The 14,993-nt window shown below is 37.9% G+C and overlaps 1 protein-coding gene across 3 annotated transcripts in view; it reads right to left on the bottom strand.

The window, feature by feature from the left end:
• ephb2a (eph receptor B2a) overlaps positions 1-14,993 on the bottom strand; it is a 63,880-nt gene that overhangs the window by 29,328 nt on the left and 19,559 nt on the right. For all 3 annotated transcript variants that reach the window (XM_079849078.1, XM_079849080.1, XM_079849079.1), the window contains exons 2-3: positions 12,256-12,320; positions 11,258-11,942 (exon numbers count right to left, since the gene is read on the bottom strand). In XM_079849078.1, the coding sequence (XP_079705204.1) occupies positions 11,258-11,942; positions 12,256-12,320 (750 nt within the window). The remainder of the gene's footprint in view (positions 1-11,257; positions 11,943-12,255; positions 12,321-14,993) is intronic.

A 14,993-nucleotide genomic window follows, 5' to 3' on the forward strand; every position in this document is an offset into this window, starting at 1 on the left:
ATTCAGTGGCACTGCTGGGGACAGAACTAGCAGAAGACGCACAGCAGTAGCGAACAATGAAGATGATCCGACAGCAGCGAGGGTTTCAGATAGGGCATTTCAATCTCGGATCTTCAGTATGGATTGTAAGCGTTCAGATGATGATTCAGAGGCTTGATATATAACTTATCCAAATGACAAAGGTAAATATGCTTCACACAAGTAAACAGCTTTATCTAAACAAGGTTCTGGAGTGATAAATCAATTCAGGGTGGTTGCACACAAAACCTCTTAATTGTTTGCAAGTCAATAATGCAAATCTTGTCCTTTGCCTACACTAAAAGACAGCAAGTTGTTAAATGTACATTAATCAAAGCAATGTGCTTCCCCTTGGGTCAGCATGCAAAGTGAAGTGACAAATATTTGTGTTTTTTGAATGGAGAAGCAGTCCTTGCTCAGCCAAGAAGTACAGAAAACATCTCTGAAGGACGTTGGAAGGAGACGTTTGCCTTGTAACTTTTTCATGGCCTATTTTTAGAGCTACAGATCTATGGTCAGTTTTTTCGCACACGAACATGCAGCGCTGTTGCTATGTGGCATTGTTTATATTGCAAGTATGCTAGGTGTATTCAAATAGGCCATGAAACAACTGTATGAAACATATGCTGTAGCATGTTTTATGATGCATGTCAATCAGAGAGGGTCATAACCACCATAGATTGAATTTGAGGGCCAATTAATATGGGTTTTTCAGTGCCTGTTTCTTAAAGTTTGTATTCCACTATGCAACTTAGACCTTAAAACATTTCCCTAAAACTATATTACATTGAATTCTTACGTTTAGTGTTGTTTTCCCCCTCAATGTCCTTCAAAAAATCTGTTACTAATATCCAACTGTGGCAAAAACAAGCTAAGTTAGTTTAAAAGAAAAAAAAATGAAAAAGTCCAATTATCATACACTTTTCTAAGTAGCCACGGGTAAGAGCAAACTATATAATTTTCTTGTCTTGTTCACTACATTTTCTCCCTAAATAATCATCACTAAATGTCAACCACCCACACACAATGTGAACTACATAAGGCTGGAACTTATGCTAATGACTTTACTCAATACGTTCAGTAAGCTGAAGTTTGATTTTACAATAAATCATTTTTTTGGTCATTTTTATGTTGCTGGTTGAGAAGATAAGGGGAAGTAAGAGGAAAAATAGATCCATTTCAACAGCCACTGGCTGAGTTTGGGATCCAGCCCCATTTCACAGCTGCACAACAGAGACCTTACATGCCCCATTTCTCTGTGCCCTCCACAAGGGACCTTTGTCACTCATTTAAGCAGGTGTACCAATGTGACGACGATGGGCAGCCATGTTTTGAGCACCATTTACATCCCCATGTAGGTCATATCCCTCCTCGTCTCCTCTCTCCTCCGTCCTCCATCCTATGACCCGGAAACCGGGCTCATAGGAGCTCAGCCATCTTGAAGGACATCTCAATTATCTAATTGCACCGTGAGGAGGCGAGGATCGAGGAGTGAGGAGGCTTCCTGAGGAGTCATAAGCGAGGATACACAGGTATATCCTTTGCGGAAGAGTTTTATCGACTAAACGTGACGCACATATAAATTCTCCTCCCCCTTCACATCTGTCAGTCATTTTAATTTTATACTTTACCTTTGCAGTGTAAATAAACCACACATCTCATATATTTCAACAGGGCATCTTGCTTTAATTTTATTTATTATGAATTTCTTAAATAACCAAACTTTAACAACATAAGGGTAGATCCTTTGAGCGCAGCTGATGACGCTGTGGAGTGATGCTCGAGTGATCAAGTATTCTAATGTATAAATGAGCTTTCCTTCGATTCCTCCGTCCTCGCGTCTTTTCTTTGAAGCCTTCCCTCGCATCCTACAGGGGTGGAGCTGAGACGCGAGGAAAGGAAGCAAGGAAAGGAAACGAGGATGCACAAATAAGAATTGAGAAGCAGCCTTTGACTCTTTCAAATTATCTCTGTGACAGCTAGGGATGGGCGGTATGGCGATATATACTGTGTCAACAATATAAAGAGTCTCTTATTATAGATTTGTACGAAGTCATCTCAGTGACTTGAATTCACCCTATTTACATTTATTGACAAGAAATAAACGAATCATTCGTTTATATCTTGTCAATAAATTTATAAATGTAAATAGGGTGACTTGGAAAAAGTGTCCCAATTAACCTGAATTTAGCATATATCCGGATAGCACAGTAGTACTAAGAGTTATTTACACTTTAGAGTGATAAAGAAACATGCATGAATGAGAAAATAAATAGAGTGATGTGCATGATGTTAAAAAGAGTTAAGCGCAACAAGTAGTGTACAAAAAAAAAATCAATATGTACTCATGCTGACTGACACACACCTGAATCGCACGCACAGAAAGCCGCAGATCCCAAATTCAGTTCTCTTTCATGGTTTATTGTGCTTATGGTCAAAAACACGCACAGTGACGTTAACTCAGTTGGTTTTGTCTTAAGTGAACATACAGTTGGGAGAAACCAGATGTCAGTATATTGGATTGGTGCATTCGGTCTTCAAGAGACATAAGAAACCATGCTGGTGTCTATGTCATTAGCCATATTTCCATCCAAAGTTGTGAATTGAAGTTGTGCACAAAATTGGAATATCGCTTAAAAAAAATGTGCACGAAAAAAAAGCACCGTTTCCATCCCATGTGTTCAAGAGAACAAAATCGCCACTTCCTTGGAAATTTTTTTTATCCTAAATAATAAATGACTTGCGTCTCAGAGCGCAAGTTATCTTGCGTTTGGATGCCTGTAAAATGCAATCGCATACAGAGTCTTTTTAAGCAATATCCCAAAATACACGAGCAAAATGCATAAAAATAGTTGGATTATTTAATAATCTATTAATGCTGATCAAACTAAAGAAAAAGAGAAAACCACTCACTGCTCTTGACTTGTTAATTTCGTTAGTATTTCTTACTACATGTTAAATAAACCTACTGTACCTGAAAAACAGTTTAATTTGTATCATTGTATATTATATGTGTCCTATTGTTTGTAACTTGCTTAATTTGTTCTTAAAAATGACTATATATTGTGTGTGTGTGTGTGTATGAATATATATATACTGTATATATATATATATATATATTTCACATCTCTCGTGAAAATCTCATTTTGTGAAATAAGATTTTTGTCCGATCGCCCACAACCCTAGTATGGGCCTACATAAAAAGGGAACAAAAACACCCTCCTAGTTGACTTTTTTTGCCTGGCCAGTGAAGCGCTTTCTTTCATGGTGATGTGTGAGGAGGAGAGGCACTGACAGTCCTCGTTTCCGTGACATTGCCTGGCCGCTGGAGTCTGATGGATGAGCACTGGACTCCTGAAGGGCCTTTGATCAATGAGCCCCCTTATCGATGACAACAGGACACCTGCTTCCCATCAAAGAGATGAGGGCCAGGCAGCTCCGGTGTGGACATCCAGCTCTCAGCATTGATTAACCCCATGCTCCAATGAAGCCTCATCTTTTATCTCCATACATGTTTCCTTTCTCTCAGAAGGAAAGAGAAGTGATTGTGGACAATTTGTACTCGCTTATAACAATACATTTAGTATTCGTACCAATTGGTATACCCACAAAAGCACTTGTCAAAAAATTACATTTATGGCAATGTTTTGACTTTGATGCAACAAGGAACACATTATTTGCCCTTATCATAAGTCTTATCATAACGTCTTTAGACACAAAGGTCAGCTCAAAAACAGTCCGCTTCAATGCACAGTCCAATACACGCAAAGCACTTCTGCCTCGAAAGCCTTTAAACAAACCATGTTGAATGCTGACATAAGCTAATGAAAAACGAGAAAGTGACATACCAAAAAAATTAGCAACAAGGCACTTTCATTCAGTTGCATCATAAAAATCTTACAATATTTTAACTAAATAAGCTCAGATATGGCATGGTTATGCATTTGAACTATGAAAAACTATTATATAACCTAAAATCAACCTAATAATTATTTGGGATGTGCGCAACAACTAATTTCATTAACGTTTACAGAAACTTTGCAAAGACTAGTCTAAACCTATTAATATTAACGTTACTATAATGTTAAAAAAAACAAAAAACATTTATTTTCAGAGTGTCAGGCCCTGTTTGGTACTATATTCATGAAAAGTGGCATATCTATAGGAGGCCTTCGCACAGGGTGTGAAGTCATGGAAATCACACTTCAATAATACCTGCAAGCAGCGTATAATTGCAGCACTTTCACATTGAGCATAACAGTATAAGTATTACTTAGGAAAAGTCAGAATGCATGTGTCAAGACTTGAAATTCAGGGTTTATATTTAAAATAAATGGAATATCAGTGCGGATCGGTTTTTCACAGCAAGGAGAAAGATCAAAGAGCTGATGCAAGTCTGGCCTGGTAGCACAATCAATAACAATCATCATCAGAAGCGTACAGTAACTACTCATCCAGCTCTTGTTGCAAGTCAGTTGCTCTTCTGACTTGAAACTTGTGATTCTGCATCTCAGAAGCTGCAGTGTCTATCACAGAAAAACCAAAATGACATGAAAACATGACATCTCACCACACAATAAAAACGTAACCATCTTATTATTATCGGTTGCATTCTCGGCTAAACAAAAAAGGCAGTGAAGAGATCAGATGGTCTCCACCGGTCAACATGTTAATATCAATGATTTGTGAGATGTGGAATGAGGAGGCAATCCAAACAAATCCTCAATAATCCATCGTATGACAGAAAGCAAAAAGCTGCAGATTAATGGCCCAGCCTTGCATGACCACTTAACCTTCTTCAGAAGCCTAAGGGCAATTTGTCATTGTGCAACTAAAATATGTAGATATTGTGTGCATATGTGGGGTTTGCAATGTATACTGTGCTTTTCTTCTGCACAGACAAATAGCAAACGGATTTGATTTCTGTATCGCCTGACTGCAGTCTCTTTACATTCAGTGCTACGGTGAAACAAATTGAAACACATCCAGTGTCACAGGAACAAATAAGGTTGCAGACGACCTCCCTGCAGCAATGTGCTGCTGAGATTGGATTAGAGAGCTGTACCTGATAAAGTCAGTCCAGGAGACAGGCTCCAGCACCCTTCTTTACTGCCATGCCGAATAACACGGTTCATCTTGGGACTTTCCAGACCCCACATCCACAGTGAAGTCTCACTGCCATATATAATTACATCCAGACACATACAATACCCTTTGTCACAGTGAATGTGTCATATGCCTGATATTCTAGAACCATTTCTAATGTGAGGACATTGAAGCAGCATAAGTGATCTATTGTACTGTTCTCGCTATAGGGCTGGGTGTTGATATAGATTTCTCTTTTCGATTCAGTTTTGTTATTGTTAACTAAAACTTTTTTTTAATCATAATTTTAAAATGAAGGCTAAAATAAAATACTAATACTTTGTATTAGTCTTTTTTTAGACCTTAAACTTTAGCTTAAACGTTGCCTTGGCACCTAACTAGCATCTTTCTTTGAGTTGAAGTAAAATAGCTGAAACTGAAATAAAAATCAAAGCTAAATAAAAATACATAAAATTACTAAAATGTAAGCTAAAATTACATCATATAAATAATACTAAAATAACACAGGCTCGATTTAAAACTTATTCGATTGATTTGGTTATATTTCAGTTAAAATGTCCATTTTGCTTTACGTAAGATATATTCTCTCAGCAAAATGTGCCAGTGCACAATTATACAAGGCAGAGTTTCAGACTCATTCAAACCGGTGATTTTTTTTGTACAAGGGATGAGCGGAGCACAACCTAAAGTTGTAACAGCTACACACTTGGTTTAAAAGTTTCCACACATGCTAGCATGACAAAACTTAATGTATATTTACAAGTTGCTATTACATCACTATATAGAGAGAAAAAATACTCAATTTAACCATAGCTAAAGTAAAATTTCAGACATGAAAAGTGAGACGTAAAAAAAAGACATGATAATCGTAATCGAATTAAATCGTGAGACCTGTGAAGATTCACACCCATAGTCCCACGGGAGTGCAGGTCTCTACTACATATTGGTCACACTGTATGCTCCTGATTCACTACAAAGAAACGCCTCATTAGAGTCATTTGAAGAGTCATTTGTTTGTGAATCATCCTAGACTGGTCACACTGTATGCATCTGATTCACACACAAAAAAAACCACCTCATAAGAGTCATTTGTTTGAGAATCTGTTGTTTTGCTGGTTGTACTGTATGCTCTTGATTCACTAAAGACTAATAAGAGTAATTTGTTTGAATCAAAATACACCAGAAAAGCCAGTTATCCAACAAATGAAAATTATAATTAACCAAAAAAAAAATTCCCATCCATAGCTCTCTGTATATGTTAGAAAATAACTACAGTCATAAAGGTTGAGGAAACTGAGGAAGAGACAGACACTGTGACCCTCATGTGCTAAATTATGATCTTGAAGGGGGTGGATTGGAATCCACTGCTGCTTCAATGTAGCCTATATATAATGAGTGATTATAATCAAGGAATTAATCAATATTTTTGCTTCTAAATATCAAATGAGTTGAATGACTTCTCTGGAGATTTTACTTTGTTATAGAAGTTACCAGTGTGATTACTGAAATGTTCTTTTCAAGTATTCTTTAATGTCAGTATTTGATATCTGAATGCAGTAACAGTGCTTGCCTATTTATCCCGGCTTCCAGAAATGAAATAGGGACTGGTTTTGTGTTTGAGAAAGGTCTTCAACGTGTTAAAACATATAGGGGTCATTGAAGCCAATAGTTTAAGGGACCATTTCTTTGTTAAAGCCTATATTTTCCATTTAGACTAAAGTGTCCTATCCTGAGAGAAAGAACTTGTTATCTTGATGTTTTGAGACGAGACTCCTGTTTAGAGCCTGGCCAAATCCAACCTTGGAAAAGCTGTGTGTCGGTGTGTGGGTTAGTCTTCTTGGTTACAGGTTAAGGAACCACTGGCATTGTTGGAGATTGACTGAGTTGTTGTTCGGGACATGCTGGCACCCAGCAACCCAAATCCCCGACCTGGAAGGTCACGACGTGCCTAACTTCAGGGTCCAAGTGTCAGCGACATAATCTATGGAGATATGCTTCTGTCTATCTGTATATGTGTGGAAAATTACTATGTTTATCAATTTCTTAGCCAATCAGAATCATTCAGCCTGTGAGCAATGACGTAGCTCAGACCTTGGAAATGGTATAACTGCTGTGATCTTTGTAACTGTAAGCGGAGCGGCCTAGGAACTCCTGTGTGAGTCTTGAAGCTGACTTCTGCTGATGAAACTGCAAATATCTTCAGTAAAACTTTTCTTCAATTTTTTATAATTCTGACTCTGGGTCTTCTTTCAAACATCTGGTCCTTGGGTCCTAAACTGTTAACCCCTAACAATCTATAGTGCCCATCTGAACACATTATCCAGCTAGTAAACACATGAAACAAGAGCTTTTAAATAGCGGCAGCACTGCACAAAGGTCACCTCAACCGTGACTGTGAAAGATTAAAAGATAGATACAACATTCCAGTGGACACTCATTGCAGGACTTAGTGGATCTAACTCATCAGATACATGACATTTACATAATAAAGAGTATACAGCCTTGATTAACTGTAAGCTTTTAGCTTTGAGGTTACTCCAATAAATCAAAAATTGAGGTTTAGGCCTAAGGTACTCCCTAGATAATAAAATATCATATTCAAAGATAACAAGATAACAAAAACATTACTTCTAATTGAAAGGTCAACAAACGCACATTGTGGCTGTCCGTGGAGGAATGTATTGATTGGCCATAACACAATATAAGCAAAAACAGCCGACATTCATCTTGTTTCAAGACATGGGCGGGTTTGGCTTGAGGGATTGGCCACAGTCCAGCTCCATACAGTAGAGGTAATTCATCTGCTGCCAACATTTATTTATAATTTATAATCATTAAACGTTAAAACAAGCAGAGACTGTACATGAGGTCTATGTAATTACTTATGAAATGCAATCTAGAAGGCCAGTCAATAATATCCATCACAAACCACATCTGAATGACAGCGAGAGGGCTGAAGAACATCTCAAGAGAAGCACAGAGAGAGTCAGAAGGTCAGTTGGATTAACTGAATTAGTGCTACCACTAAAATTACTTGAGGTGTGGGTGAGTCTCAGTTCTTGGCTGTGGAGAGGAGAGGCGTTCCTGGCACAAGACATATGTAAATTCTATTTCACAAGCTGTTCCTGTACTTTCTTTCATAAGGATGGTTAGTCATGTTTCAATATGGTAAATAGGCCTATAAAACAGGACTCAACAATAAGAATGACCCAATGGCCCAGGGCTTGTGTGAGAGAGTTTTGGGTCAGTTTAATATATAGTTATTCTTGCCCCAAAAACCTAACACATTTCTGAATAGGTTTTTTTTTTTTTTTTTTTTGGTAACAAAAAAAAAAGAATTTATTAGTGCTGTCAATTGATTAAAAAGTCATTTTTAATTAACTTAAAAATGTTAAGTTTGAAATATTACAAACTAACTTAAAGTTCAGCTTTCATTGATAAAAGCTATCAATTTTAACATTTATTAGGCTTTAAAAAATATATTACAACTTTTAATTTAAGTGAACTTAAAGCAATCTTCACATAAACCCCTTGTAATAAATGTCGCCCGTGCCCTTCAATATATCATTGCTCAATTTTTTCTATTGGCCCAGTCAGACCAGTTCAGATTTTTACCCGCCCTGTCAAAATGCAATTTTTTTGTTTGTTTTTTTTGTTTTTTTTGTTTACCTTGTAAACAGTGCTTTAAGATTTTAGGTAGGTCTAACAGGTAGGATATATACAGAAATGTATCAAACACTTCACAGTCTTCACTGCATACATACATTATAAATTAAATATAGATTAATCCTTATTAAAGCTACAAAAGTTATTCAGTCAAGAGCAGTGTGTGTGATTTTCTCTACTGGCTTAAGTTAGCAGACAAAAATCCTTATTGTTGAGCAAATTCAGTAAAGTGTTATTTTTTGTTATTTAGCCTATTTCATAAAAAAATATATTTAGTTTATTTAAAACCAATTATATTAAAAATATATTTAACAAAAAGTTATTTGATTAATGTGGTGGGGCCATTACAAATATCAGCAAGAAAACTACTGGCCTAAGTCCAACTATCCAGCAGACAAAAATCCTTATTGTTAAGCACTGTGCGGCTTTAAAAAACACACCGCCACTGAGATGAAATCACTCACAAAGTGCTTTTGAAGTTGCATTGACCGGAAGCATGCAGTGCTGTGCCATTGTACCAGTATAACATTACAGTATAAGAGAATTACATGTCAAGCCTGCTATCAATTAGACCATTATGTCTCTACTTGGCTTTAATGAGCATAGCTACTGAATATTTCCTTTAGAGACAGAAAATGGAACTCATAAATCCATTTGTCTACATGCAGCCCTTGGTTAACAACCACAGGGGGATTCATTAGTTGTGCTTGATTTCTGAATGGACTCGCCAGGGAGAGCAGCGTCTAAGCGTCCACACAGCTCCCCCTGCACACTCCAAATTAGTCAATTAGGAGTGTCATTAAAGTGGTGGCAGCGAGGAGGATTAACACCAGGGGAAATAAAAGAGATGGTCTGGCTTGTGCTCGCCCAGGATATTGCCGATTTCCATCCATCAGCTGCTCCAGATGGGGGGATATTAGTAATTTAGATTCTGTCAACGGTACCCAGGAGAACCCTGCCAAAATCATTCCCTCTTTGCTGCCCTGCTCTCCTTGAATGTAATCATATCTGCCGAGTGCTGAGAGAGGGTGAAAAAAAACACCTTTTTTCTACCCAAATCCCTCTATTCATTCCAACCTATCAAGGCAGCATTACAACTGACTGGAGGATTTCTATTCATTACGGCTCCCTTGTTCTCACAGACAGAGAGCTACTTCCTTGTCGAGTAATGCTAGAAAAACAAAATCTCATGTTATAAAAACAGTTTTAAGGGTCAGTGCTTGTGTGTGCATGAGCGTGTGTGGATTTAGCTTGAAATAACAATGCTTGTAACCAAAGAAATCCTCTGCACATGGATAGAAACAGGCAGGAGGACACAATGTCTTTCAACTAGCTTTCATAAGGATCAGGTCAGTGAATGTTTTGTACCTGCAGGGCAGCTCTCAATAGTAAGACTCTGTGACGTGTGTGTGTGTGTGTGTGTGTGTGTGTGTGTGTGTGCATGCGCATTCAGGAAGGACATTAGGTCCTCCTTTTCCATCATTGGATAAAATAATAATAAAAAAAAGACTAATACAAAGATTATGCAAGCTTTTTCATAATTTGGCAATGTATCTGTATTTCATGGTGCTTTATGTGGGTGCAGAAATCTGAGGCTGAAGCTGAGGCTATTCATTATTTATTTATCATTGCTGGCATCCAGCACTGTAAAAAATGTTTTGTCAGGCTACCTAAAAATGTAGTGTGTCATGTGGTAACATCTAAATCAACGCGACAACATCCCGTCACACAGACGAAAGTTATTTTTAAGGGTCAAATCTGCTAGAAATTGCTCATTTAAGTAACAACAGTTTTACTTTTTAGTGAGCCATTAAAACCAGACAAAGATGAGAATGGCAGCCTTAAATTATTAATTACTCAGTCTAATGTGGTTTCGAACTCTTAAATTTTAATTATATCTATGCTAGACAAAAGGTTTTGTAAAATATATAAATTTTCTTATATTTTATGTAGAGTCAAGCCCAAAAAAGTACATAAAAGTAGTATAAAGCACCATAAAGTCTGTAGTACGACTCAATATCTTCTGGGTCTGGATTCACAAAGCATAAAGAAAAAATATCTTCTTAACTGCTATTTTTTTAACTTAAGAATAAACTGAAGAATATTTTTTCTAAAAATATAACTAAAAAAATGATCATCTCTAAAGAATCTTCTTATCTTTTTTCCTTTTATTTTCTTTCCTTTTTTTCCAATATTTGTTCTGGAGACAAAACTTAAGAATTTTAATTCTTGAAAAGAATGTTAAAAAAAAAATGTGATGCCAAGTGCTAACCTGCCGTCAAGCCAATAGTGTATGCAATAGTGTATGTATGATTTTACTGTAGTCTGCCGGCAGCAAAAAAGATGTAGCCTTTGATGCGTTTCACCTGCGAATCTTCAGCAAGAACCACCAAACAATAATTTTTCTGTAATTTTCTAATTTTGTTAAATACCTAATAAGCAATACTGAATAAGCAACAAAGCTCACCTTTACACACAGTCTCGTTGTCCACGGACTCGTACCCGGCCTTGCACACGCAACGCCCGATAGGTACCAGCCACTCCCCATCTCCATTGCAGTACAGTTTAATGGGTACATCCACTTCCTCTCCATTAGGTACACAAGTGCCTCGGGCGGACACCAGAGAGGTGCTCTCCGCCCCTGACAAGGTCTCCTGAAAGATGGCCCCATTCCGAATAATTCGGGGGCATTTGCGATAGAAAACCTTTACAGCGATGAGTGACATGCAGGCTCCGTAATCCTGAAAGGCCAAGTAGAAGCCATTACGGGACACCGGCCCAAAGCTGCGTACTTCCGTGTTGATCTTCATCATACCGACGCCCAGGTCCACCTGGGAGAAACTCTCATCGGCCGCAATGGTGTCCACCTTGACCCAAGGGTTCTCCATCCAGGCGGGATACACCTTGGTGGCTACATCAGAGTCTGATTCGAAGTAATACAGATTAAAAGTCTCCTTGCAAGAGCCAGGGACTTTCGGGATGCTGCTGCAGTCTCGCACGGAGAACTTCATCTCCACGTGGATCCGCTGGGCACCCTGCCGCCGGATGTATTTGGTGCGCACCCAGTTGTTCTGGCTGGCGTCGAAGACATTGCACACTTGGTAGGTGCGGATGGTGTTCATGTTCTCGTCGTAGCCACTCACCTCTTCCCACTGGAACCAAAGAACAGATAATAATGTTTGAATAAGCAATGTGTGCGGCTAATAGTAAAAGCATGTTTTTTTTCGAGCTATTTGCATATTTATGAAACATTCGATTCTGGTTTCACACCATTACAGAAACATTATGACATCTAAGGTAAAAATGTGCAGAAGTGAGACAAACTGCATAGATTGCATTAAAAATAATCTAATTTGGAATTCTTTCAACTTCTATTTCGGTACCACATGAGGCATGCTGAATTTGTGCACTGAATTATTCAGTTATGCTAGGTCTGATCATCTAAATTATTTCAATGAGACTCACCCCCAATGATGGATATATCATCCAGCCCAGCTCTGCCGTTGCCGTCGTGGAGTCCATCAACACATCTGAAAAGAAATGCATACCAAAAACCTGTAAGTTTAAAATGCTGCCACTAAGAGCCCATTACCGCACGTTCAAGCATTTGTAAGGTCATTGTTCTTCAAGTCTCTTAACAGTAATTATGATGCATAATGGATAGCTTTTCTGAATGTTAAATGAGGATGACTCACACTGTGAGATGCAGAATAACAGTTGCCCATTTCACAGCAGTAATAGCTCGCTATTTCTGACTCTTATTGTTAATCAAATGTTACAAATGCCTATTACTAGATTGGAAGGTGTCATCCATCACAGATGATAGATCACATCATGTTCTAACATCTGCTTCCCTTCACATCTAGTTCGTAATTGCCCTAGATGACAGAGAGCGCCTTTCTATTCAATATGGCAAGTAGGACAAAATAGTTTAGAAATATGACTCTGATCTGACATTTTCAATTATGTAGCTGGGAACAAGTGGTTTCTGCATATTGCCAGAATCAGTCAAATGAAACCCTAGGGGTTTTTTTGTGCAAAAGATTTGTTGCACTGCTTTGGAGTTGACCTAAGAAGGCAAAATGCAAATGTACAAATTAACAAATGCACTGATATTAAAAGTCTGCAACCACTAAGCAGAGAATTATTTTCACCTTATGGCTAAAATAAGATGAGTCAATACTAAAATAGCATGTCAAAATAAATAAAAAATTTAAAAATAAAAAAGTGAATTTAGGTACAGGTATCTCAACATTATTATGTACAGTTTGAAAAATTGATATTCATTTTGAAATTCAAAGTACATTTTGCCTAACAATGACTTCATCTAAATTTAAAGATTAATTTTTTTAAGCAAACATATTTATATCAACTGAAAAATAATAATAAAAAACTATCACTTCTTGACAAGTAAAGTTACCCACCCCTCCCTGCATATATAGCCTAAGGGCTAAATCCAAGTATGGGGAAAAAACACTCCGATTTCCAATTGAAACAGGAATTTAGGGCTTTTACATGGCGAAATGGAGGCTTTAGTTAAAGTTACATCAGAGTCATGATTTGCTACTTGTTAGTTGGAGCTGGAGGTAGGTGGTATTAGGGGGGCTGGACACTCATTTCTGAGGGCTTTTTATTGGACAAAAATCTATGCAGGATGAGTCATCGATAAGTCTGTATATCAGCCAAAAATATATATTTTTTCAGCATTAAGGACTCGCACACTTGCATACAGACAGCCTCAAAGCTAACAAATAAGAACTAAGTCGCAAAACCACACTTCATGTGAACATCCCGCAAGCCAATTGTGTGAAATATTGAGAATGGAGACAGGAATGTTTTTCCCCAAAAAAATATCTAGAAAAATTAGAGTACAACCATCTGTCCAAAGGCTGTAGTATGTATGTATAGCTGTTTATTTCTTATGTATAAAAGAAATGTGATTGAGCACTTTTCATGTCTTGAGGAAGGATCATGGGGGTCCCGCCAGGTAATATGGGCCCCAGTCACAGCAACATTAACACATCCAGTGTGACACACAGACTCCCGGTGGCATTTATGAATCGGGATTTGGCAAGTGGCAAGAGGACTTCCTGAGATCGAAGCCAGAAGCCCCGTGACACACAATCCTGGGATCCCTGTTAAACACTAGCTCGATACAGCCTCAGCCATTAAGTGTCTCATTTATATTTCAGCAGCTTCTGCAGCTCAGGGGCAACCAAAGATATTTCTCCCAGGAACAGCACCATCGCTGTGTGTTTAGGTCAGTGAATGTGAGAATATGATGAGGCTGGGAGGAAAATACAAGAGGAAACAAACAATCCTCTTAGACTTTATAAGCTCATGGGTCAAACAACAACAAAAAAGCACAAAACATGATTACTAATATAGCGTCATGCATTCAAGTAAAATATCCCTGCAACAAAATCATGAAAACCAGTAAATTACAACTGTCTGTGCATTGAAAGAAAAAGTTGTAGCATTTCCCAGTACTTGGTGCACAGTTTAATCAAACCCCCACTCCATCTGTCCAGGCATTCATGCAATCTCTCTCTCTCTCTCTCTCTAAATATTTTAATGAAAAGTAGGGCAGCGGGAGCCCAAGTCCAGTACATATAATCCTTACAGGCTGCGCTACACTCTGTATGCCACACTGGATTAATCCCACGGGAAACATGGCGAGTCTTCACTGGATTTTAGGTCAGCGTGCCAAGGCACAACTTTCAGTCCCACATTTTTTATTTATTCATTTCATCACCCAGTTTGCACATGCTGAGCCATGCCAATGCGGTGAACAGAAGCACATCCACAAAAGCTCATCAATCTCACACAAAATCACTCTCTTTGTGACCTTATGCTATCCATGCTAAAGATAAAAAAAAATTCTTCAAGTGGAGATGAATACACCTCAAAATACCCATAAATAAATGGCACAACATCATAGCAAGTAGGGAGGATTAAGTAATGTTGATTAATGATAAACATATTATCCTCCCTCTTGATGTTACTACGAGCGAGCCACAATACCAACAGTGAAATTTTAAGTGGATAAACTGGTACGGTAACACTGTTAGATGAAGTGATGTTTACTGAGCCTGCTCAGAGGCTGAGAAGATGAACTTGAAATATTATTTGCTCTTGTGATGGTGCTCTTGAGAAACTATGAGCTAGACTTAATGTTTTTTATGGCTGCAATGTTCCTTTGC

Source organism: Squalius cephalus, assembly GCF_949319135.1.
Source record: "Squalius cephalus genome assembly, chromosome: 18".
NCBI classification, from domain to species: Eukaryota; Metazoa; Chordata; class Actinopteri; order Cypriniformes; family Leuciscidae; genus Squalius; species Squalius cephalus.